General features: G+C 38.6%; 3 protein-coding genes across 4 annotated transcripts; all 3 read left to right on the top strand.

The window, feature by feature from the left end:
* Positions 1-7,343: 7,343 nt before the first annotated feature.
* Positions 7,344-12,831, top strand: LOC112176871 (cytochrome P450 736A117). 2 transcript variants are annotated; one of them, XR_002927179.2, is made up of 4 exons: positions 7,344-8,402; positions 9,282-9,924; positions 11,189-12,043; positions 12,168-12,831. XR_002927179.2 is itself a non-coding variant. In XM_024314975.2 (2 exons), exons 1-2 carry the CDS (start codon positions 7,473-7,475, stop codon positions 9,891-9,893), a joined length of 1,542 nt encoding a protein of 513 aa, XP_024170743.1. In that variant the 5' UTR covers positions 7,344-7,472; the 3' UTR covers positions 9,894-10,042. The 2 variants fall into 2 exon arrangements, 1 of the variants encoding a protein (XP_024170743.1); XM_024314975.2 differs by lacking the exons at positions 11,189-12,043; positions 12,168-12,831 and having other exon boundaries at positions 9,282-10,042.
* A 4,384-nt stretch (positions 12,832-17,215) lies between these two features.
* LOC112176160 (cytochrome P450 736A117) lies at positions 17,216-19,235 on the top strand. The gene is made up of 2 exons (XM_024313984.2): positions 17,216-18,261; positions 18,513-19,235. The coding sequence occupies exons 1-2, from the start codon at positions 17,350-17,352 to the stop codon at positions 19,125-19,127; spliced, it is 1,527 nt and encodes a 508-aa protein (XP_024169752.1). The 5' UTR covers positions 17,216-17,349; the 3' UTR covers positions 19,128-19,235.
* Positions 19,236-20,816: 1,581 nt separating this feature from the next.
* Positions 20,817-23,769, top strand: LOC112176159 (cytochrome P450 736A117). Its single transcript, XM_024313983.2, has 2 exons — positions 20,817-22,060; positions 23,063-23,769. The coding sequence occupies exons 1-2, from the start codon at positions 21,149-21,151 to the stop codon at positions 23,705-23,707; spliced, it is 1,557 nt and encodes a 518-aa protein (XP_024169751.1). The 5' UTR covers positions 20,817-21,148; the 3' UTR covers positions 23,708-23,769.
* The last annotated feature ends 570 nt before the right edge of the window (positions 23,770-24,339 follow it).

Genomic DNA, 24,339 nt, shown 5'->3' with positions numbered 1-24,339 from the left:
CTTCTCTCCCCCAATTAATTATGTTGTAAACTTTGTTTTTATTTATTTTAATAATTTCAAATAAGGGGAAAAGTGGTGGGTTTCTGGGTGTATTGGTCCTCTTCCTTTGGAGATGACAGGCGCTAGCTAGTCACAGTGATCGCTAACGAAGAGCTAATATATCGCCTAATGCCTTATTTGCATATAAATAAAGGTTCTAAGAACTATTAGATTTTTATCCACTTGACCATTGGTTGGCTTATGCAACACAATTAATGTTGTTGTGATCATCATCATCATCATTATTTTTACTATATGGCACAATAGAGGCTACAAAATGGGAAACACCATTACATGAACATGAACATAATATTTTCTAGGGTGCGTCTATTGAGTATTGCCACCCTATTATTTTCTTATTTCACCCTACAAACATTTGAATTATTGAAAGATTATATTACTCACGTGTAAGATGACTAATAAATACACTAATTTTCTAAAATTCAAACCTATAAGGAAAACTAAATACATAACAAATTAATTAAATACAAAGATTACTTAATTTCTCATTGGATAACATCAATCTTCATCTTCTCCACCCAAATTTGAATTTACTATTTTTTTGTCCTTTTGTTGATTCCTCATCGTTAATCCATTATTCAATTCACAAAACCATTAGTGAAATTAAAAGTAAAAATTAATTCATTAACTTCATCAAAATCTTTGAAATACACTTTGTGAACACTGAAAGTAAAAATTTAAAACATGAAATTAAAAAATCAATCTCATCTTCATTGCTCATAGTAGATAACTTACTAATCTTTTGACATGGATTGGAATAGATGAACTTTGAAATTAAAAGAAAAAATTAAACAAATAGAGGTAAATTAGATTATGATTTTATTAGGAAACTTTAATATATTTTAGTTTTTTTTATTGGTATAAATTAAATAAAAAATTTCGTTAAAGAAAAATTTTCTTTTTTAATTGGATATGTCATGGAAAGAAAAGTGGGTTAGATAAGTAAATTTAATAATTGAAATTAAAATGTAGGTTGTAATAAGCAAGTATGGTGAACAAAGAAAATGGTAGGGTGGCAATAGCCGCATCATATTTTCTGTTACTCGGGAAAATTCTTCTGTTTTTGGTGGCTGTACTACCTTTAGATGTTGTGAATGATATGGAGTTACATTGATGCAAAGGTTTTTATCATGGGTAGGGTCTGTACTTTTATGAACCAAACTAGATAGTACCCAAACTTAAAAAACAATCAAATAGGTATCTGGACTCTCAAAATAGCATAAATTAGATACATTTGTTAAAGTTCTATTAAACTTCGGTTAAAACAACCACGTGCATATCATATGCATGGCCAAAATTGTCTTTTTGCTCATAATCAAACCTGGACCTCCTACTTCGTCTTCTTCCTTTGTGTAACTCACCATCTTCTTTCAATATTTGAGACCTCACTTTTCTCGATGACTCCACATATGAATCGACATCTGAGATCCTCGAGCGTCAACACTGTAATCAATAACCCAATGATGTTCTTCAACTCAACTTATCACGGTTTGACGGTTTCCTTCTCCAACACCGAAGTGAATCTAAGTTCGTATGCCGATGACATGCTACATTTCCACTTGTCGCAAAACAAGACTCTGGGAATTCCAAGTGACCTGCGTTCTATGAATTTTTCCAAATTGACCATGAACAGGTTTGCAACCTTATAATTCGCATAAGGCTCGATTTGTATTTCGACAACCTGAATGTGGGTTTGGAGGTGAAAGCCTCAATTCAATCCAAGACCGTGTCCTATCTAACCATGCATCTTGCAGGATGCAGTGTATTTGAAGGTTGAACTTTGAAGGATATCACTGACAAAGTTCATCATTTAACCAACTTTTTGTAGCCGTATAATATCAAACTCATTGTTTGGCTCCAATTTTGCTGCAGTTGGTCAACAGTCTCTTTTCTGCGCGCGGGGTTGCCAGCACCGTTGGGTGTGGTCATCGGGGATGTCCCTTGACCTGACTTCTTCAAGTGATTGTAGACGAGGAGAGCACCAACCTCGTCGTAGGGGTCTTTGTGCCTCGTAATGAGGACTTTTGCTTAGTTTATTCAATATCACACAATCGATACTCGACGTTGTAGATCGAGCAAAGCGAAAATCACTGGGAAGTGGGGAGAACTTGCTAAAGCATGACTTTAGCTTGGCTGGTTTGCGAGGGCATTGCCCTTGCTTGGCTGGTTCCGTCACTGTTGTGGTCGCGGTACTACAGTTGGCTCCCGAGGAGACTAGGACCAAAGCACGTTGACAGAAGGTTTGGTGGCACTGACAGTCGGCTCCTGAAGATTCTGAGACTGGAGTGTGGTCACCGGTAAGAGAAGCAGAGGGGTTGCTCTTGGAGAGACTCTTGGATAATCTTAGAGATTGTTGTTGATGAATTGTGTGTTGTGTTGTTTCATTTTAGCCTCTATATATAGGCTACCATGCTAAAGGGGTTGACCTTAAATAAATCATGATAATGGAGCACTAATGGAGATAATGGGGCACTAAATGGAGATAATGGAGCACTAAATGGAGGTGAAAATGATGAGTTTTGGAGTGGTTTTGAGTCACTTTCTGCTCCTTTATTCCTTCAATTATATCTCCACCACGAATTCAGAATGGGCCTTCGACTTCTTCATATAAAATGATCCACCATGAGTGTAGATCATTCTGCCAAAATTTTAGAGCTTACTTCCATGTGGTTGGGCCGGAAAGGCTGCTGGACTCCTTACAGGTCCAGTTTTCCAGTTTTGTTTTTCAGAAAATTGAACTGATTGTTTGAAGATTTTCCACTCCAAAATAGTTCCTGCACTATTCATAAGAAATTATCCTTGAGATGTCTAGAATGAATCTAGAAAGGTTTAGCTTATTTGGATTTCGTTTGATTAGTCTGCCGCCCCTCCTTCCTTGTTTAGCTCGGTTTCTCCTAGTCGAAGTAGGAAAATGTACTAAAGTTGACTTTTCATTTCTATGCTTCCATCATTTCCTTTTCTTGCAGCTCGCATAATCTTCCATAATTATGCAGGTAGGCTTTATTTAGCCTCTAAATAATATATCTCGAACTTGTCGACAATATATAGCTTGAGCCACTGATATTGGCTCAATTTCTCCAAGACACGCCTTGTCAGGCCAAAATGCTCATTTTGGGTTCAAACACTCGTATAGTGACAGATTAGCTCAATATCAGACTTTACTAATCTACAAATATATGAAAGTCTAGTTGACAGCTCTATACCTATATTAATATAACATTTATGAAATTTCACTTTCTATCAAATCTCTGCTGTTAAACTTGTTTCTACGGGACGTCAGAAAAGCTTCATTCTCCATGTTTTGGGTGATCCTCCAGTTGATTGACTTGGTATCTTTTTTTTTTTTTTTTTAAGTTGCCCCAAAGCAAGCCCAAGGGGCTGAAAATAGAAGCCCAACATAAAGTCCGGTGGACAAGCCCAATCGAACTAATAATAAAAGGAAACTTAATTTATACCTAAGCTCAAATAAAACCTTAAAAAACTAAAAACTAAACCCAATTCCAACTTAATTTCCACCTATAAGGAAATTAAACCTTAAAAAACTAAAAACTAGAACAGAGGCCCAACACAATACAAAAACCCTAGCTATTGTAATCCCTATGCCGTCAACTGCAAGTTGCCGTTGAAATACCGCCGGAAGCAGAAAAGCCTCGAGTACTGTACTGATTGTCCGATACCAATTGAATCCCAAAACACAGACCATGTGAAACCCAACATCCAAGGGGGGAAGATTCCTCAAAACAAAATCATTCCCTCCACCACAGAGACACATCTCAAGAAAGAACCATAGTTGCATAGATGAAACCGAGAACTAGCTTGTAGAACAAGAACGATGGAGAATGGGGGGTGGAAAACTCATACGTGAGCACCCATACTTGCCGAGGTAAGTGACTTGCACTTTAGAATCGTAGCCATACGAATCGTCTTGGAAGTTTAAGGTAGAGAGAGATGTCATGTTAGGAGGTCTAGTTATCTTAGATCTGGAAACAAATGAGAACAGTTGGCAATGTGAAAAAAGGAAAAGAAAATTCGAGGAACAAGGTCCTCCTGATCTGGACATAGCTAGGAATTCACCACAAAGGGTACAAAATATCACCACAAGACCACAAAGGTGAGAAAGGATCTGAAAAAGCTTGGAAAATAGAGATGGAAGGAACCTGTGCTAAAGCCTTAACAATAGACCCGCCCTCAACTCTGAAGCCGTCGATCTATATCCGGATGGATCAAGATCTGGGCAAGAGAGAGAAGGGGGAGGGGGAAGTAGTTCTCAGATATGTTTTCTCTCTCTAAAACCTAGAGAGAGAAGCTCTCCATTAGTACAGTTGTTTTGTTTTGTTTGAGAAACTGGAATTCATTGAAAAATGATCAAAGATTACATGAGGACGGAACAACCATGCTTAATTCTAAAACTAGGCCCTTATATCAGCCTGGTTACATTCCAGCAGCCATAATGGCAACTGATCAGACCAAGTACAAGTGTTACTCTGCCTAATAGCATAACTTGCAAGTTCATGGGCAACTCTATCACATTCCCTTGGGATATAGCCACAAAAGATTGTACTAAAACTCCTCTTGTACAAGTACCCAGCTGGCATGGTCAAAGAATTCCATGACAAAATTTTCCTTCCAAGTAGAAATTATACTACTAAAAGGAAATAAACCCCACATCATTTTTGCATGCTTACAATGAAAGAGAGCATGAATACTTGTCTCACCTTGGCATCCACAACGTGGACAAGATGCATCCACTATAATGTGACGTCAATTTAGGTTAGCTTTGCATGGGAGAATATCCTTCATAGCCCGCCACATGAAAATTTTAACTCTCTCTGGAACCTTTAGCTTCCACAGCCTTTGTCACATCTTCTCCATCACCTTCATATCAGATCCTTCGCCAACTGTTTCCTCTCTCAACTCCAGATCTATAGCCAAATTATAGCCACTAGAAACTGTGTACTCCCCCTTTGCTGTGAAATGCCATATCCACCTATCCAATTGTTGCCTTCCCGGAAGTGGAATGGAAAGAATTGCCTCTGCATCCCCGGACACAAAGTGTTCTCGGATAAAGGCTTCATTCCATCCTCCTGCCCCCGACATCAAAAAGCTTACCGGAGTATCCAATGCCACACTTGCTGGAGTGTACGGTTTGAAATTTACAAGTCTTGGTATCCATGGGTGATTATAAATCCCCGTAGTTTCTCCATTTCCAATCTGCCGACGGATACCCCTCCATAATAATTCTCTACCCCACATAAGTGACCTCCATGTGTAAGAAGTATCCCTACCTTTGTTCGCTATCAACAAACTTGAAGTAGGGAAATATTTTGCTTTCATCACTCTTGACACCAAGCTTCGTTCATCATGGACCAATCTCCATACTTGTTTAGCTAGTAAGGCTTGGTTAAACAGACTAATGTTTCTAAGTCCCAAACCTCCCTTCTTCTTCGGGGCACAAACTGATTTCCAGTTCAACCAATGCAATCCCCTTGAACTTTTCTATCCACTCCACCAGAAATTGCTCATTAAAGAATCCATCTCTTGACAAAGTGTCACAGGAACTTTAAATACACTCATTGTATATGAGGGAATAGCTTGTGCCACAGATTTTAGTAGAACCAATTTTCCTGCCTTAGACATCAAATTTTCTTTCCACCCTGTAACTCTCTTACGCAACCTGTCCTTGACTTTCTTGAAAGCAGACTTCTTATTCCTCCCAACGATTGTTGGTAGTCCCAAATAACTTTCATGGAATGGCACAATAGGCATTTGCAGAAGACCACTATACTCAGACTGTTCTACTTCCCCCACTTGAGAATTGAAAGCCACTGCTGATTTCTCAAAACTGAGCATTTGACCAGGTGCTTTTTCATACAGAGCCAGAATTTCCTTCAATTTGTTGCAAGCGTGTGTAGAGGCTTCCAAAAATAATAGCCTATCGTCTGCAAAGAAAAGGTGAGTTATAGATGGTGCAGACTGCGCAACTCTGATCCCCCTTATCTCACCATAAAGTTCTGCTTGCTGAAGGAGGTGAGTAAAACCCTCCGTACACAAAAGGAATATATAAGGAGAGATTGGATCTCCTTGTCGTATCCCTCTTGTTGGAGTAATAAGTCCCGTAGCCTGCCCTTGATTAGTACAGTTGTTAAAACATGTATTGGTATCCTAACATCATATAATGTTGTAGAGTATTACGATTTGTCAAATATAGTATGCTAATTTTACTATAATTTTATACATCTTTTATGAATCTTCTTAGAAATATTTCTCAATGTGCGTACGACGATTACTTGCTCCACGTAGGTTAAGTGATAGCCTATATTTCTTTAGAAGGTGAAGTTTTTTTTTATGACAAGATTTTCATAATAGTAAAAATGGTGGTTCTAGTTGGACCTCCAACTTTTTTCAATTATTAATAGACTTTGTTAAGTTACATGAAAATATTTATCAACTTTATTCTAAAAAAAAAAAAAGTTACATGAAAAGACAAATAAGGACAAAGAGAGAAAAATAGAAAAATAAATAAATGAATACCCTTCTTAATTACCTCATCCAACCAAATATAACATTCAATTAAATTATTTTTTCCCTCGAAATTTCCTTATATTGCCTATATAATTTTATAATTTACCTAAAACAATTAAGTAAAAATAATAATTTCTGTACATGACTCATCATTTAATATAAAAGTACATTAAAAACAATCGGATTTGGAATTTTCTTAAACTAAATTAATTGAATATTATGATATAGTTATTACTCGATCTTCTAACCCAAAACTCTTGAAATTCTTCTTTTAGCAAATTCAAAGGGATTCCAACAACATATCAAGATCGAGAACCAACTCTCTGATTAATTTTAGTGGATAGACCTACTCATAAGAGAGCAATACCATGTAATTTTGATTTATTCTTCTTCTCATGGTTGAAGATAGAGATAAAAAGTAGAGTAGTAGATTATTGTATTTCATGTTTATGAGCGTTTTGGTAAAAATAAGAAGAGTAGTAGATTATTGATTTATTCATAAGAGAGCAATACCATGTAATTTTGATTTATTCTTATTCTCATGGTTGAAGATAGAGATAAAAAGTTGAGTAGTAGATTATTGTATTTCATGTTTATGAGCGTTTTGGTAAAAATAAGGAGAAGAATACAATAATCTACTACTCTACTTAGTTTTTCAAATATTCTAAAAAGTAAATTAGAGATATACTAAACAAGTAACTTGTAAAAACTCGGAGCACTGTAAAAGACTTTGCTCTCAGCTCTCTCAATGACTCGATCTGTCTCAGACTCTGGGAACAAATAAAAAATGCTTACATTTCAGACCAGCAATTGATCACAGATTCAAAGACATTTCCACTTCTGGAGCAACCAACTAGCAATGCAGAAGAAATAAGACTCATTCTTTGACCATGGAGCAACCCCCAGCTGTTGCAGCATCGAATCTATTTACATTCGCTTTTCCCTTCGTCTTCTTCACAATCTTCCTCATCAGATGGCTTATTCCCACTACACCGCCAACCCAGAAATGCTTGCCTCCTTCTCCGCCGGGCCTCCCAATCATAGGGAACCTCCACCAGTTGGGCCGCCTCCCTCACCGGTCCTTACAACTTCTATCCCAGCGCCACGGCCCACTGATGCTACTTCACTTGGGGGTCAGACCAGTTCTCGTAGTCTCCTCCGCAGACGACGCTCGTGACATCATGAAAACCCACGATCTCATCTTCTCCAACAGACCCAGATTGACAGTTGCTGACAGACTTCTCTACCAAGGTAAAGATGTAGCTTCTGCTCCGTACGGTGAGCATTGGAGGAATGCAAGAAGCATATGTGTTCTTCAGCTGTTGAGTACCAACAAGGTTCGGTCTTTCCGCGCCGAGAGAGAGGAAGAACTGGAGTTACTCTTAGAAGAGGTGACGCGGTCGGCTTCGCTGTCATTGCCTGTGAATCTAAGCGAATTGTTTGCTTCGCTTAGTGTTGATGTGATTTGTAGGGTGGCTTTTGGGAGAAAGTATGGTGGAGTGAAGTTTAAGGAGATGCTTGGGGAGTTTATGAGGCTGTTGGGGGGTTTCTATATGAGGGATTTTGTTCCATGGCTTGGTTGGGTTGATCGCATTAATGGGTCAGATACGAAAATCGAGAGAGTTGCCGAAGAGTTTGATAGATTTCTGGATGATGTAGTGGAAGAGCATATGAGTGTTTTGAAAACGAAAGAAGAGAATGGAGATACGAGTGTTGACGATGAAGGTGGAAAGGATTTTGTGGATGTACTACTTGAAGTTCAGAGCTCTGGCACTGATGGCTCTTCATTTGATAGAGATAGCATTAAAGGTATCATCTTGGTAAGTACCTTCTTTGTCTCCATAACGGCGAGAACTTTGCTAATCAGTGATTGAATACTGTTGGATTATTGATTGGATACTGTTATTTTGTCTCATAGACCTTTCCTTTGCTTACCAATCTCTGTGCCTGCATTATATAAGAATGAGGAACATTTAGAATTGAATGTGGAAAATGTGAGGGTGGGATCAAGAAAAGACAATCTGAAAGGGATTCCCCATTTTGCTTCTTAGAACTTCACCCCAGATGGATTGGTGTAGTTTTCAACGCCAAACTACCGATCACTCCAGAGTCTGTGTAATCTTGTAACTGGGGATTGGTAACCTATTGAGTTTCAAGTGATTCGTTTCTTAGAGAATTCAGCTATACACACCGAAATGTATACAGCCAAACAAATTGTGTATTTAGAATTGTGAATTAACAGGGTTGTAAGGTGAGAATCATCAAGGAAGATTTTGATTTTTATACAGGAGTATTTTGGACTTCAAGGAGAGCATGTGAAGCTACTACTAGAGCAATACTTGTTAAACTTAGTAAAGTCAATTGAAAGATTTAACATCAGAACAAAAGGGTAACAGCAGGAGATATGCAGATATTGACATCTTAGTGTTAATTGCATGGTGATGTCCTTTTAAAGACTTTTCTGTTAGTCATCTATCAAAATATCAACATCATCTATCAAACTTTGAATCTCATTATAATCTTAGGTCTCTCCAACCCTTTGGATATGTACCAGAGCAGACAATTCATCAAGTGTTGTGTCCAAATTACTATAGTTGTTGGTTAATGACTTGATGACTTAATTTGGTTATATTAGAGTTGCTGAGATTGTCTACTTCATCATACATGAATTAAAACTTGTCTTACTTGGCTAATTGTAGGATATGTTTTCTGGTGGAACTGATACAACCTACACAGTTCTAGAGTGGGCAATGACCGAAATCTTGAGGCATCCCAGAGTTTGTAGAAAAATGCAAAATGAGGCGATGGAGATTGCTAATGGCAAACCACACATCACAGAAAGTGATTTAGATAAAATGCACTACTTGAAAGCAGTGATCAAAGAGACACTTCGGCTACATCCGCCAATACCATTACTCTCCCCTCGTGAATCAACTGAAGATGTTAAGATTATGGAATATGACATAGAAGCAAAAACTATGGTCTTTATCAATGCTTGGGCAATTGGAAGAGACCCAGCAGAGTGGGATGAACCAGAAGAGTTTCGACCGGAGAGATTCATGAATTCTTCTGTGGATTTCAAAGGTCATGACTTTCAATTGCTCCCATTTGGAGCTGGTAGAAGGGGCTGCCCAGGAATCTTATTTGCCATGGCTAGCAATGAGCTTGTGTTGGCAAATATTGTGCACAAGTTTGACTGGGAATTGCCTGCTGGAACAAGTGCAGATAGTATAAACATGACCGAAAGCAGCGGTCTTGTTGCCCATAGAAAAGTTCCTCTTGTCGCTGTTGCAAAACCAAGGTCTTTCTAGAATATTTCTGCACTTTCATCTGGAAGGTCAGGTGTGTGTAGATTTCTATGTTATCTTTCTGCGAAGAATGCTGTTTACACATTAGACAACATTTAATCTTATGCCTTGCAATTGACCTACTTGGTAACATCTTCATGCCTTGTTCTGTCTTTTGCTTGCATTAGCTTGATCTTCTTTCCTTACTGGCTAATTTAAAATCCAATAACTATAACAAGCACTTTATACTTAGTACATACTACTAGTTTTAGTTCCTGTTTGACACAACTTCTTTATGTTGATGTTGGTCGTGTTCCACACAAACTTTTTTGGTGCTTTACCTTACTCACCATTTGAGAACTCCAACAGCTATAATCACCATATTTATACAATTAGTATCAGCGCATAGAGTTCTCTAGACCAGTTACTTGGTAAACAAAAAATAACACACTTGTTTTTGCTCTTTTCGAAAACAAGAAGCTAAATCAATGAAGCAATCAGACATGATCTAAGAAAATTTAGTGTTAGGAGTCTTGTTAGCTTTGGAGATTTCTTTCCACTAGACAAATAAGTCCCACTTATATATATGTAATTAATATTTGCTTATTATTATGAATTGGCACTGTAGACTCCTAACAATGTTTTTCAGTCGACAAAGGATACCCTTTGGTTCATATTAATAGGGGCACAACATTACAGAATATAGTATTTCTTCAATAATTGGGGGAAGATATGCATGAGTATAAAACAAGAAGCAGCCCAAGAAGAGAAGTAATCTTTTTCGTTTTGAAATCCCTTTGCACTTATTTCATCGAAGACATTCGCAAAATACTTAAAATGAGACTATTCGCAGACATTTCAGTGGCTGCAAAAATGGCCAGAGTACAAACAGAAATTAAGATCACCATCAAACCCTTCCAGCCTTTTAGACATGTCTTGCTGACTTGCTCTTTTGTTTTTGGTGGCTGTACTACCTTTAGATGTTGTGAAAGATATGGAGTTTCATTGATGCAACTATACATATATCTTCATATAGTTTTTGGGTCACTCAGATTCCGCTGGATAGTACTAGTCATTTTTAAAGACATTTGCATGCGTGCTATGAACCATTGGTGGTTTCCTTTTTGTCATGGAGACTACACATCTGATAATATTACATCTGATAATATTGTTATGGCCAGAAGTGTTTTGTGCTGGTCGTTGACAATAACTACTCGCAAAGAGGGAAACGTTGAGTTTGAAAATCCTCTAGTTTCAGAGTTTTGCTCCGACTTTGAAACACATATATATGTGATGAGTGCCCTCAATTATATGTACAGGCAATCTTCTTCAACTTCTGGACTAATCAGTACTAGCAATGTTGCACCTGCTGTTTGTATTTGCTCTTCACTTACTCGGCTTCATACTCATCAAATGGCTTTTCACCAAAACCACCCAAAAACAGTTGCCTCCTTCACCACCAAGGCTTCCCATACTTGGAAACTTACACCAGCTTTGCATGTAACCTTCCCGATTGTTGCAACGACTAGCTCAGCACCATCTTGAACTCATGGTGCTTCCTTATGGCATCAGACCAGTGGTCATGGTTTCATCTCCAGATGCTGCTCAGGAAACCATGAAAACAAATGATCTCATCTTCTCTATGAAGACAAAGATGTGTCTACAGCTCCTTGCGGTTAGTGTTGGAGGCAAATAAGAAGCATATGTCTGCTCCAGCTTTAAGTAACAAAAGGGGTTCTGAGGAGTAAGAGAAGAAGTAGCATTGCTGTTTGAGAATGTCAAATAGTCTCTCTATGGTCATTGCCGGTCAATCTAAGCGAATTGTTTTCTTCTCTTACTAATGATTTGATTTGTAAGGTGGCTTTTGGGAAATAGTTTAGTAAGATGCAAGGGAATTTAAGAAGTTACTTAGGGGGGTTGTTGGGTGGTGATTGTGTTGAGGATTTTATTCCTCAACTTTCTTGGAGTAGTCACTTTAATGGGTTAGGAGCAAAAGTGGAGAAAATTTCAAAAGGATTGATCAATTTCTGGAAATTGTTGTTCGAGCACATGGGGTACTCTTTAGGTCTTGACGTTGTTGAAGGTCAGATAAATGATTTTGTGGACATCCTGCTTGAACACATAACACAGCTTGCTCTTCTATTGCTAAAAACAGCATTCCTGCTGTCATCTAGGTAAGTCTGTTTTACGCAGCTTTAAAAAGTTAAGAATGTGGTGAATACTATTTACTTTTTAACAGGAAAGGGTTTATACTTTCCTGCATCACTGCTAAACCTTACCTTTCATGGCTTTTTGCAGGGTATGGTTGCGGGTGGTACTGATACTACCTACACAATTCTGGAGTGGGCTAGGATTAACCCTTAAGGCACCCCCAGAGTGATGAAATGTAGCTGCAAAATGGTGTTTTTTGCGATTGCTAATGGCAAACCAGACATAACAGAGAGTGAAGTGGACAAGTCGCCATAAGTGGGTTACAACATTAAAGCCAGCCACACAAGTTACGGTGGCACATTGGAAGAGATCCTGAGTCAAACATCAACGCAGATTGAGGAGTTTTGAGCCAGAAAGGATCTTGATGCAGAGCAGTATAGATACCAAGGAAATGATTTTCAGTTTATTCCATTTGGGGATGGTAGCCTGGTAGAATGGTCTGCCTAGGAATCCTACTTGCCAAGGCAGTTAATGGGATTGCTTTGGCAAACAACCTGCACCAAGTTTAAATGGGAATTTGCCCAATGGAGCAAAAGGCGAAGAATTGGACATACGGAACCTTACCGGTATAACCACATAGAAAATATCCCTCTTAAAGCACTGATGTTCATTATTTTCGTTGAAAAATAGAGGGTATATTTACCTTTGTTTGGTTTTTGATTCTTAAGAGTCGGTGTGGTAAAGAAACAATAGTGGGAACAATACCGTCCGATCTTTACTTGGGGCTTTTAGAAGCTGCTTGTAGTGACCAATCGTATTTTCAGACATGAATGAAGAGTTAGACTTTAAGTAGACAAACCACAATGATTAATTTACTTTATGACCTTATCAAACAAACACAAGTCTCACTACCACACAGAGAATTATTGGGGCCGCCCATTCCTGGAAAAAAATTATTATAGACGTGGACCGAATCTGATAAGCCTGATAGGTAAAGAAAACGAAAAGGCTTATTTTGTTCAAGACAAAGAAAAAGAAAAAACGAAGTATTATAAAGTCATGTTGCTCCAACATGACTTAAAATTCTTACATTCACGAACTATCTTGAAGTCAATGCGTAAAAGAAGCACTTGAAAGTTGAAATCATAAGCTGTCCCAGAAACTCAGAAAGGAGAGCATATGCGTGTCAGCATCTGCATGACTATAAGTAGTATGGTGAGATAGACATATCCGAAACGCATTCAATGAACCTTTAAATTCGATCTTGCTGATCATATTCAAACATCAACTTAGTGTCTATCAAGATCGAAGATCGATTCAAGGAAAGGAAATGGGGGAACCAAGGCCACAGAAGCCTGCATGACTTGCGGCTCCAAATTATTCAACGAAAGCCACAATCCCAAACCAACACGGCAAAACCAAATTTCTGTGTGATCATTCCATGGGCCGACGTGATCATATTACTATGTCAGCGGTCAGTCTATCGTTATACAAGATGTAACTGTACTTAAAATTTTAAACACACATTTTATGAATATCAAAATATGAGAAATTTTACGATACACACACATAATTTAGATGAGAAGGACAAATCCAACTCCCCAAATTTATTAAGAAAGAAGAAATAAAAAATGACTAACCGGGGAGAGGGGGACATGAAACCTAACCCCTAAAAAAAAAAAAAACCGAGAAAAAAACAGCTAACCAAACAACCAAGTAAAAAATTAATCTACCAAAATAAAAAATTAGGAAGCCTCATAAAATTCTTATTGCAAAGAGAATAACTAAATCTGGGGGCGAGTCTCACCAAACCATAGTAGCTGAAGTGAGACCAAAGTTTGCAAGAGCATCTACAACTTGGTTCCCTTCACGAAATATATGAGAGTATCTGAATTGCATTTGAGAGATGCGGAGCAAATAATTACCCCATTCCACTCGAAGTTGTCAAGGCCCCAAATTGGGTGATCTAAGGAAATGAAGAACTAGAGTTGAGCAACATCCAAGCACAAATGTTTCCAATCTCGAACCCAAACTAGTTCAATTAGCTTAATATATAACTGTCATTATCTCAGCTGCCACTAAACTTGGAATGTCAAGATCATAACTAAAGGCACCAAGAAATTCACTTTTGAAATCCCGAAACAACCGCCACAACCGGCTTGATCGACCTGAGGTACTCCTTTAGGAGCCATCCTTATTAAAGGTGACAACCGATTTGACCGTTGTCATTCTAGTAATGTGAGCCATCTTGTTGTTTAATCTTAGTTTTATTAAGGAAAAATTTCTGTATAGTATCTTGAGGTTTGGGGGTAACATCATGTCAGTCCCTTCTGTTTCAATTTGATCAGCAACACCCTTGTCCAAATTTTACTGTTCCGTCCAATTTGAAGGTTAACTTTGACAATGGGGCCCACTACGGAGACTAAAAATGTCATTTCAAATACATTTTCTTTTTTTCTCCTCCTCTCTCTCATCTTTGATGTTTTTTTTTCTCTCTCTCTCTCTCACCCACGCACTGCCACCGCCCGAAATCATGGCGTCTGGCCACCGATTCTTAACACTGCCACCACTACTCGAACCACAGCACAAACCCGACCAAACTCAAAGAGAATCGATGATTGGCACTAGCCCAACCACCGTACACCGCCACTAGTCCTTGCCATCTTGCTTCCTCCATTTCCGGCAACTTCTCCATCTCCACCCACCTCCTCTCCAGTGACCCTCAGATCAACCCAATATTCAATCCCAACCTATCTCCTATTCGGTCATCAAAAGAAACCCATCTCCGATTCCACTCTCTCCGACCTTCAAACCCTCTTTGTCTCCAAGCTCGGCAAGCTCATCAAATCCGGTGAGTTCTGACGTCAAAACGAACCGAGGACCAAGTTAGGAGCCTTGGCATCCCTCTCTCGATCCTCAACGACTACCCGAAAATCTATTTGGCCATCGACGGCACCGACGAGGTCGACCCCAATCTGGATTTGGTCAAGGGCCGCGGCGGCGCGTTGTTAAAGGAGAAGATGGTGGAGGCCGCGTCGGAGAAGTTCGTGGTGGTCGCCGACGAGATGAAACTGGTGACAGGGATGACAATTAATGGGTTGTTCTTGAATATGGCGACCGCGGTGATCATTGCAAGGAAGGATGGAGTGGATGTGCAGACCAAGTGATTGGCTTTTTTTGGGATTTTGGTGGTGGTGGTGGTGTGGAGGTGAGTGCTGGAACCTCTGATTTGTACTTGTTATGTGTTGTACAAAATGTTTATTGGTGTATTGTTAGAATGGTGAAATGGATAATTGATAGAGGTTTGGAGGTCGGAGAGAGTGGATTCGGAGATGGAAGGTGGGTGGAGATGGAGGAATAGGGTCCTCCGATTAGAATTTGTTTTTCTTTTATTATTTTTTTTAAGGAAAATTGTGTGAAATGACAAATTTAGCCCTTTAAGTGGGCCCCTCCATCAAAGTTAACGTTCAAATTAGATGGAACAGTAAAATTTGGACACGGTTGATTGAAATTGAAAGCACAGGGGTGTTGTTGATCAAATTGAAACTGCAGGGACTGACATGATGTTACCCCCAAACCTCAGGGTACTAAACTGAAATTTTTCCTTTTATTAACAATCATTACTCTATATATCTACGACCTTGTTATAAGTTTGTGAACAAGTTTGTTGGCAAGGTTCTATAAATAATGTAAAAACAAATATAATAACATTGTTGCCAATGTAGCATTGTGTTGGTGTACAAACACACATTACCAAATGAAGAATGGAAGAAGCAGCTAGTTTAAACGATCTCCTGCAAATGATAAAATGTTGGAGCTGAATGAAACCTTGTTGATCAGTAGTACTTCTAGCCATTAAACTCATCTTCCTGTACAAAACATGCGTACTCTATATGCTTCCATAATTCTAAATCCACAGTAGTAAAATCTCAAACTTCCCCTGAAAGTCCAGTATACAAATATGCATGCATGTGTTATTGCCTGGTGGTAGTGTGGCTGTGGCAAAGGTCCTCTTCATTGGCTAATAGCTATGGAGTTTCGATTGTTGGTTTCTAGTGTGTTTGGACGAGTTCTGGTTTGTTGTCCTTTCCAGGTGGTTGCTGATTTGATGGCCTCCGTTCTCGGTGCTCTGCCTTGTGTCGCTGATGGCATGCACTTCGGCATTATTATTCCCCTCTTCGCGGTAGTCAGCCTTATGTTGGGCTCATTTGTGTGTTGCGGCTTGTCTGTTCTTTTGTTTTCATGTATTGTACATCGTCACATTCTTGGGTCTCTTTTTATAATATTGTTTGACCTCAAAAGTAATTTTGGCAAGATTTTTTAGTGGATTTAGCATAGCGGGCCGATACCTGGGGCCCAAAAAAAAGTCTGCTTGGGTTTGGGTTACACAGCTTCACCCATTCTGTGATCCTTGGAAACGAGCCCTAATTGGAGTCAAGTAGCAGAGATTGAATAAGAAACTTCAATCAATAATCCTTCTATGGCAAGGAACAGTCGAAACCCTAGGTATAAATACCAGGTTTAATTCGTCCATTAAAAACAACTCTCAAATCAACTAATCATATAGATTATCAAAGCCTCTCCGGAGCAAACCTACCTGCAACCTAGTTGCAAACCAGCGAAGTAAGGGTAACGCCGTCGCAACCCAACGAAGCTAAAGTCACGCTTTAGCAAACCCGTGCTTTCTCAGAACTTCCCAGTGATTGCTCTGCTCAACCTACAACGTTGAGTATCGATTCGGCGATGTGAAGAGACCACAACCAAAGCCCTTACCCGTAAGGCAAAAAGTCCTTTTCTGAAAGGCAAGAAAAGAACCCTGTGATGAAGTTGGTGCACTCCTGGTCTACAGCGCTCGAGAAGAAGTCAGGTCAAGGGACTCCCCGATGACTGCACCCCACGGTGCTGGCACGCCTGCGCACACGCTCACACGCTCAAAAAAGACAGTTTGCACTCATACTGGTTTTAGAGCCAAACAAATATGCTGAGAGAGACGGTTCCAAAGTACATTCAATGAACCACGAAACTCTTACGAAGATAAGTAATGAAACCAACTTGAATACTCCAATGACGTATTAGCTAGACCTTTTGATTTTTCGTGGCTCCGGCCAAGTTATTCAACGAAAGCAGGCGCACCATATATAAGTGACCCACAAGACAAAAAACAAATTTCTAGCTAGCTAGTTTCATGTTCCGACTTGTGTATGCGTGTGTTTCCCTATGTCAGTTTTGTTTTTTATTTAAACACGCTAGCACAGCGGTGAGCGCACAAAATAAATTCCTGAAAGAATAGAAGAAGAAGTAGTTGAATCGATCACCTCCAAATAATAAGATGCTGGAGCTGAGTGAAACCTTGTCAGTAGTACTGCTTCTAGCCATTACCCTCATCTTCATATACAAATGGTTCTCCACTAGTACAAAAAACTCGCCACCTTCTCCACCAAAACTCCCTATCCTCGGAAACCTTCACCTACTAGGGTTACGCCCTCATCGCTCACTTCGAGCCTTAGCTCAGATCCATGGCCCCTTCATGCTCCTCCACTTTGGAAGCGTCCCCTTCCTTATTGTCTCCTCGGCTGAGGGAGCCCGCGAGATCATGAAAACCCATGACCTCACTTTCTCCAACAGACCCAAGACGGTCATCTTTGAGAAGCTGCTCTACAATTTCAGAGACGTAGCGTCGGCGCCTTATGGTGAGTATTGGAGACAGATGAAAAGTATATGTGTTTTGAATCTTCTGAGCAACAAAAGGGTTCGCTCTTTTCGCTCTGTTAGAGAAGAGGAAATAAAATCGATGATCGACAAGATAAAGGAATCATCATCAACATCATCGGTTTTAAACTTAAGTGAAATGTTTGCTACGCTGACTAATGATGTCATTAGTAGAGTTGCTCTAAGTAGGAAGTATAATGGTACTGGTGGGGAAGGTTTGAGAGAGCTTTTGGGGGAGTTTCAGGAGTTATTGGGACGCATCAACGTTGGGGATTTTATCCCATGGCTTGCTTGGTTGAACCGTGTGAATGGTTTGGAGGCTAAATTGGACAAGGTGGCTACACGGTTTGATGATTTTTTGGAGAGAGTGATTCAAGAGCATGTAGATAGTTCTGAGAGGGGAAATAATGATGCACATGATCGTATTGAGAATGAGGACCAAAAGGATTTTGTGGACGTTTTACTGGAAATTCAGAAAGGAAACTCACTTGGCTTTCCCCTCGAAAGAGTTAGCATAAAGGCACTTATCTTGGTATGGTTTACCTCTCTCTCTAGATGCATATCTCTGCTGAATTAATGTTTTATTAGAGAGCAAGAATAAAAATACGTGTTTGCATGGAATTTGTCAATTGACATATTAGTTGCTGTTACACAATAATGAATTAAACATGTAATTAACCGTATGAAATGCTAAAAGTTAGGAGATGAGTTTTTGATCTCTGAATCACATATATAGCTTCCAAACATCTTAATTAATTAATCAACTAATATGTTTTCTTATAGGATATGTTTTCTGCCGGAACTGATACCACATATACAGTCCTGGAATGGGCAATGAGTGAGCTTTTAAGGCATCCGATGGTCATGAACAAGCTGCAGAAAGAGATTCGAGGAATAGTCAGAGACAAGAAAGACATGACGGAGGATGATTTGACCGGAATGCACTACTTGAAGGCAGTGATCAAGGAGACTCTTCGCTTGCACCCTCCAGTTCCGTTGCTAGTGCCCAGGTTATCAACCCACGAAGTGAAAATAAATGGTTACAGCATTAAAGCCAACACACGAGTTCTAGTGAATGCATGGCACATTGGAAGAGACCCCGCGTCATACAGCAATCCAGAGGAGTTTGAGCCAGAAAGGTTCTTGATCCACAACGATATAGATTACAAAGGAAATGACTTCCAACTTATTCCATTTGGAGCTGGTAGAAGGATTTGCCCAGGTATTCAATTTGCCACTGCTGTTAATGAGATTGCTTTGGCAAACATATTGCACAAGTTCAATTGGAAATTGACTAATGGAGCAAAAGGCGAAGATTTGGACATGATGGAATCTACTGGTATAACCATACATAGGAAATATCCTCTTAAAGTCGTTGCTGTTCCATATTTTCATTGAAAGTGTGGCCTATGTTAAATTTATTTGACATGTATACAGGTAATGAGAAAAAGACATTGTTATAACTAAGATATATTGTTTGAATATGTACGTTTCTAGTTAAGACTATGAATGTTATAATGAGTTATAACATGCATGACGAAATAATTGATTTTGGTATTTTAAAAATGGTCCACACTGTATATTAGATCGATGTGACGTGATTAACTCCGGCCTTGCTTTCAGATTTAGTACTGTGTTCTATCCGATTGATCAAGATGATAAATTTGTGGACTGAAATTAAATTTTACAAATATACAGAGCGATACTCAGAAAAAGGGAACATGTCAAAAAAAAAAAACAAAGTCTTCGAACCACACTTGGATTTGTTTTGATTCTTAGAATCAATGTGAAAATTAAAGAAATGATGATGCATGGTTGAAACAAAATTGTCCAATTATCTTCTAACAGGCGGATTTTGTTTTCTAAAATAACTAAATAAATTGTTTCGGTTTATGTTTGAAAAGACGATATTAGGTCTTTCTTAAATTCTCTGTCGACTTCATCCCAGACTTCTCATCTGATTGAATTTATATCTCGTTAAAATAGATGGAGTCAGTAAATGACAAATGACAGCTCTAACTGGAAAATAGAGATTGCAGTCGTTACTTACAAGTTATAACACCATCACTTAGGGATCTAATTTTCCATCCAGAGGCGTCCACAAGATTCATTTGATTTGAATGACCCAATTCCAATTCACCTCATAAGTCATAAGTTATAAATCCACCTTTTTAAAGAAATCATGAAAATTGTTCAAGAGATTGAAGGTTTATATTTTGTTAAATTTGCAGAAGACAGTGTAATTAATGATGAATTGAATGTGGGTATATGAAGATGCGGACGAGACGTAGAGAGGGGAAGACCCAATATTGTCTTTCCAAATATCGAAAAAGTCTTGGGTAGGGGCTGCCACGTGGTAGGGCAGTGCGGCCCACCAATCAAAACTCAAAAAAAAAAAATTCTTGTTCCAAAACTGTCCTCAATTTGTAAAATAAAATATCAAAAATACCCCCCTGCTAGGCAGTGATTGCAGGGCCTCATTGCCCCACCACGTGACAGCCCTACCTAAGACCTTCTCCCAAATATCAGCTGATTTTTAGAAAATAAAACTCACGTGTCAAAGTCTTAGTGGGCCACTTGGCCGTCAGTCCATATCAGTACGGTGACATAGACTGATGGGAGCACGTAGCCCTATTTTCTACGACTAGTTTCTCGGAGGGCTGTTTTCGGATAACGGGATAAGTAATGAAAAAAAGGTCGAAAGACATTTCTGTGGTGATCACCCTTTCACGTGTGAGAAGCCACAATCCAAATTGTTTTAACACACAGTTTCGATTTTTCACAACATCATAAAGAAAAATGATTAATGCCTATCTCCTTTTTTTTTTTTATTGAGAAGAGTGGCCTGACTCTTTAAAAGTGCATACCGAGCATAGGACCATTAACTTTTCATATGCGGCTCTAAATGGACGTCTGCATGACTGGGTATAATCACATTGAGATAAACGTCTATAGCTAGGAATTGCACATATATACATGTGTGTGTACACGCGCACAAAAGCAAATAAAGCAGACTCACATATTTGTTACCTAGATATATAGAAAGAAGAAGATGATGAATGAATCTTCTCGAAATATTGCTGGATCTAAATGACACCTTCTCGCTAGCGCTTGTTGCCATTTTTTTTTGGCTTACATATTAGCTAGACCATTTTGATTTTTCGTGGCTCCAAGTTATTCAACATTTCAAGTTAGCGACGAAAGCAGCGCATGCACCATATATAAAAACAAATATCTAGGTAGCTTAATTCATGTTCCGACCCTTTTTTTTTTTTTGTGTGTGCTTGTTTGTGTATGTGTATGTTTCCCTCTGTCAGCCCTTTGTATTTAAACACACTAGCACAGCGGTGAGCACACAAAATAAATTCCTGAAAGAATAGAATAAGAAGAAATTGAATCGATCACCTCCAGATAATAAGATGCTGGAACTGAGTGAAACCTTGTTAGTAGTACTGCTTCTAGCCATTACTCTCATCTTCATATACGAATGGTTCTCCACCAGTACAAAAAACTCGCCACCTTCTCCACCAAAACTCCCTATCCTCGGAAACCTTCACCAACTAGGGTTACACCCTCATCGCTCACTTCGAGCCTTAGCTCAGATCCATGGCCCCTTCATGCTCCTCCACTTTGGAAGCGTCCCCGTCCTTATTGTCTCTTCGGCTGAGGGAGCCCGCGAAATCATGAAAACCCATGACCTCACTTTCTCCAACAGACCCAAGACGGTCATCTTTGAGAAGCTGCTCTACAATTTCAGAGACGTAGCGTCGGCGCCTTATGGTGAGTACTGGAGACAGATGAAGAGTATATGTGTTTTGAATCTTCTGAGCAACAAAAGGGTTCGCTCTTTTCGCTCTGTTAGAGAAGAAGAAACAAAATTGATGATCGACAAGATAAAGGAAGCATCATCAACATCATCGGTTTTGAACTTAAGTGAAATGTTTGCTACGCTGACTAATGATGTCATCAGTAGAGTTGCTCTGGGTAGGAAGTATAATAGTACTGATGGGGAAGGTCTGAGAGAGCTTTTGGGGGAGTTTCAGGAGTTATTGGGACGCATCAACGTTGGGGATTTTATCCCATGCCTTGCTTGGCTGAACCGTGAGAATGCTTTGGAGGCTAAATTGGACAAGGTGGCTACACGGTTTGATGAGTTTTTGGAGAGAGTGATTCAAGAGCATGCAGATAGTTCCGAGAGTAGAAATAATGATGGCCATGCTCATATTGAGAATGAGAACCAAAAGGATTTTGTGGACATTTTACTTGAAATTCAGAAAGGAAACTCACTTGGTTTTCCCCTCGAAAGAGTTAGCATAAAGGCACTTATCTTGGTATGGTTTACCTCTCTCTCTAGATGCATATCTCTGTTGAATTAATGTGTTATTCAATAATAATACTAGAAATATTCACACACTCGATTGCCCCGATTGGTGTGGGACTGGAGGAAGTTACCTAAAGAAAGTGGCCCTTCCCTTTCGGATTTGAGGGTGGGACTTGCTCTCTAATTTATCTGTCTCCGAAGAGCTACTATATATCGCTTCATCCTTTATTTAATTAAATAAAAATACATGTCGTTTTTTTCTTTTCTGTTATTTGCAGTTTACTTGTTTACCATTTCTAATTAGTTTGGTTTCCATAGCATTTTAACATATAAAGGGTACTTAAATAAAAAAAAAATGTTTTGGTTGACAATCTCTTTTCTCTTAAATATATTATAAATATATATGTCATTTGATTGTATATATTGTTCAACTCTGAATTATATCTATAACACAATTTTACACTAGTATATGTTCAAGAACTTAGATTTCTCATGTAATGCATGTTCTTTCGTCTAGCTCATCGTGTAAGAAATATTGTTATGTTTTTGATTATGAGTTTGAATTACATTGACAATATATACGACAACTTGACATGCCAAATTATTTGATAACATATTGTACGTGCTATATGTACGAGTATATGTCTCTGCATGGAATTTGTCAATTTTACATATGAGTTACTGTTACGCAATTATTAATTAAGAGGATTGAAATTTACACTCCTGTTTTTACAATCTGCACTATGTTTCCTTTTATAGTATCTTAACATCACATTTTATAATGCACACTGTAAAATGGTAAAACTTAAGATACCAAAAAAGAAAATATGGAGTGTGAATTGTAAAATGAGAAGCGTGAATTTCACTCCCTTAATTAGATATATAATATAACAACCGTATGAAATACTAAAAGTTAGGAGATGGGTTTTTTTACCTCCGAATCACATATATAACATCAAGTTATATTAGATGCTAGACGTCTTAATTAATCAACTAATATGTTTTCTCATAGGATATGTTTGCTGCCGGAACTGATACCACATATTCATTCCTTGAATGGGCAATGAGTGAGCTTTTAAGGCATCCGATGGTCATGAACAAACTGCAGAAAGAGATTCGAGGAATAGTCAGAGACAAGAAAGACATAACGGAGGATGATTTGACTGGACTGCACTATTTAAAGGCAGTGATTAAGGAGACTTTTCGCTTGCAGCCTCCAGTTCCATTACTAGTGCCTAGGTTATCAACCCACGAAGTGAAAATAAATGGTTATAGTATTAAAGCCAACACACAAGTTCTAGTGAATGCATGGCACATTGGAAGAGATCCCGAGTCATACAGCAATCCAGAGGAGTTTGAGCCAGAAAGGTTCTTGATTCACGACGATATAGATTACAAAGGAAATGATTTCCAACTTATTCCATTTGGAGCTGGTAGAAGGATCTGCCCAGGTATTCAATTTGCCACTGCTGTTAATGAGATTGCCTTGGCAAACATATTGCACAAGTTCAATTGGGAATTGCCAAATGGAGCAAAAGGCGAAGATTTGGACATGACGGAATTTACAGGTATAACCATGCGTAGGAAATATCCTCTTAAAGTCGTTGCTGTTCCATTTGATTGTATAACCGGTAATGAGAAAAAGACATTGTTATAACTAAGATATATTGAATGAATCTGTATGTTTTTAATAAAGACCACAAATGTTATAATGAGCTATAACACATATGACGAAACAATTAATTCTGAATGATATTTTACAAATGGTCCACCCTATATATATATATATATATTTTTTTTTTTGAAAGGACCACCCTATATATTAGATCGACGCGGCGTGATTAACTCAGCCCAATTGCTTTCAGATTTAGTATTGCGTTGGATCCAATTGTTCAAGATGATAAATTTGTGGACCGAAATTAAATTTTTTACAAATATATAGAGGGCCATAGGATTGTTCAAGAATTTCTGGTTTTTATTTTCATTTTCCGAGTGGATCCTATGGCGACGTCAAAAACAAAAAAAAAAGGCTACAGACCACACTTGGGTTGTTTTAATTTGATTCTTAGAATCACGTCGCCATAAAAACATGAGAAATTCTTGCATAGGGGTTGCCGCACCATGTGGCGGTGCAGCCCTCCAATCAAAACTAAAAAAATTTCCTCATTTTCAAAAAGTGCCCCTACTTTTTAAATATACAATATCCAAAAGACCGCCCCTCCTGAGCAGTGATTGAGCAAGTCTTTCTCTAAAAACATAGACTGATGGGAGACTAACGGTAGCCTTATT

This window comes from Rosa chinensis, chromosome 7 (genome assembly GCF_002994745.2).
Source record: "Rosa chinensis cultivar Old Blush chromosome 7, RchiOBHm-V2, whole genome shotgun sequence".
In the NCBI taxonomy this organism is placed as follows: Eukaryota; Viridiplantae; Streptophyta; class Magnoliopsida; order Rosales; family Rosaceae; genus Rosa; species Rosa chinensis.
Note: the sequence above shows the minus strand (reverse complement) of the source record. Positions and strands in the feature narration are given on the sequence as shown.

Excerpts from the sequence above, each read along its gene's own strand:
- LOC112176871 (XM_024314975.2), top strand. The coding sequence starts at position 7,473 with ATGGAGCAACCCCCAGCTGTTGCAGCATCGAATCTATTTACATTCGCT. Across the intron at positions 8,403-9,281 it reads GCATTAAAGGTATCATCTTG|GATATGTTTTCTGGTGGAAC; the intron begins GTAAGTACCTTC and ends GGCTAATTGTAG.
- LOC112176160 (XM_024313984.2), top strand. The coding sequence starts at position 17,350 with ATGCTGGAGCTGAGTGAAACCTTGTCAGTAGTACTGCTTCTAGCCATT. Across the intron at positions 18,262-18,512 it reads GCATAAAGGCACTTATCTTG|GATATGTTTTCTGCCGGAAC; the intron begins GTATGGTTTACC and ends GTTTTCTTATAG.
- LOC112176159 (XM_024313983.2), top strand. The coding sequence starts at position 21,149 with ATGCTGGAACTGAGTGAAACCTTGTTAGTAGTACTGCTTCTAGCCATT. Across the intron at positions 22,061-23,062 it reads GCATAAAGGCACTTATCTTG|GATATGTTTGCTGCCGGAAC; the intron begins GTATGGTTTACC and ends GTTTTCTCATAG.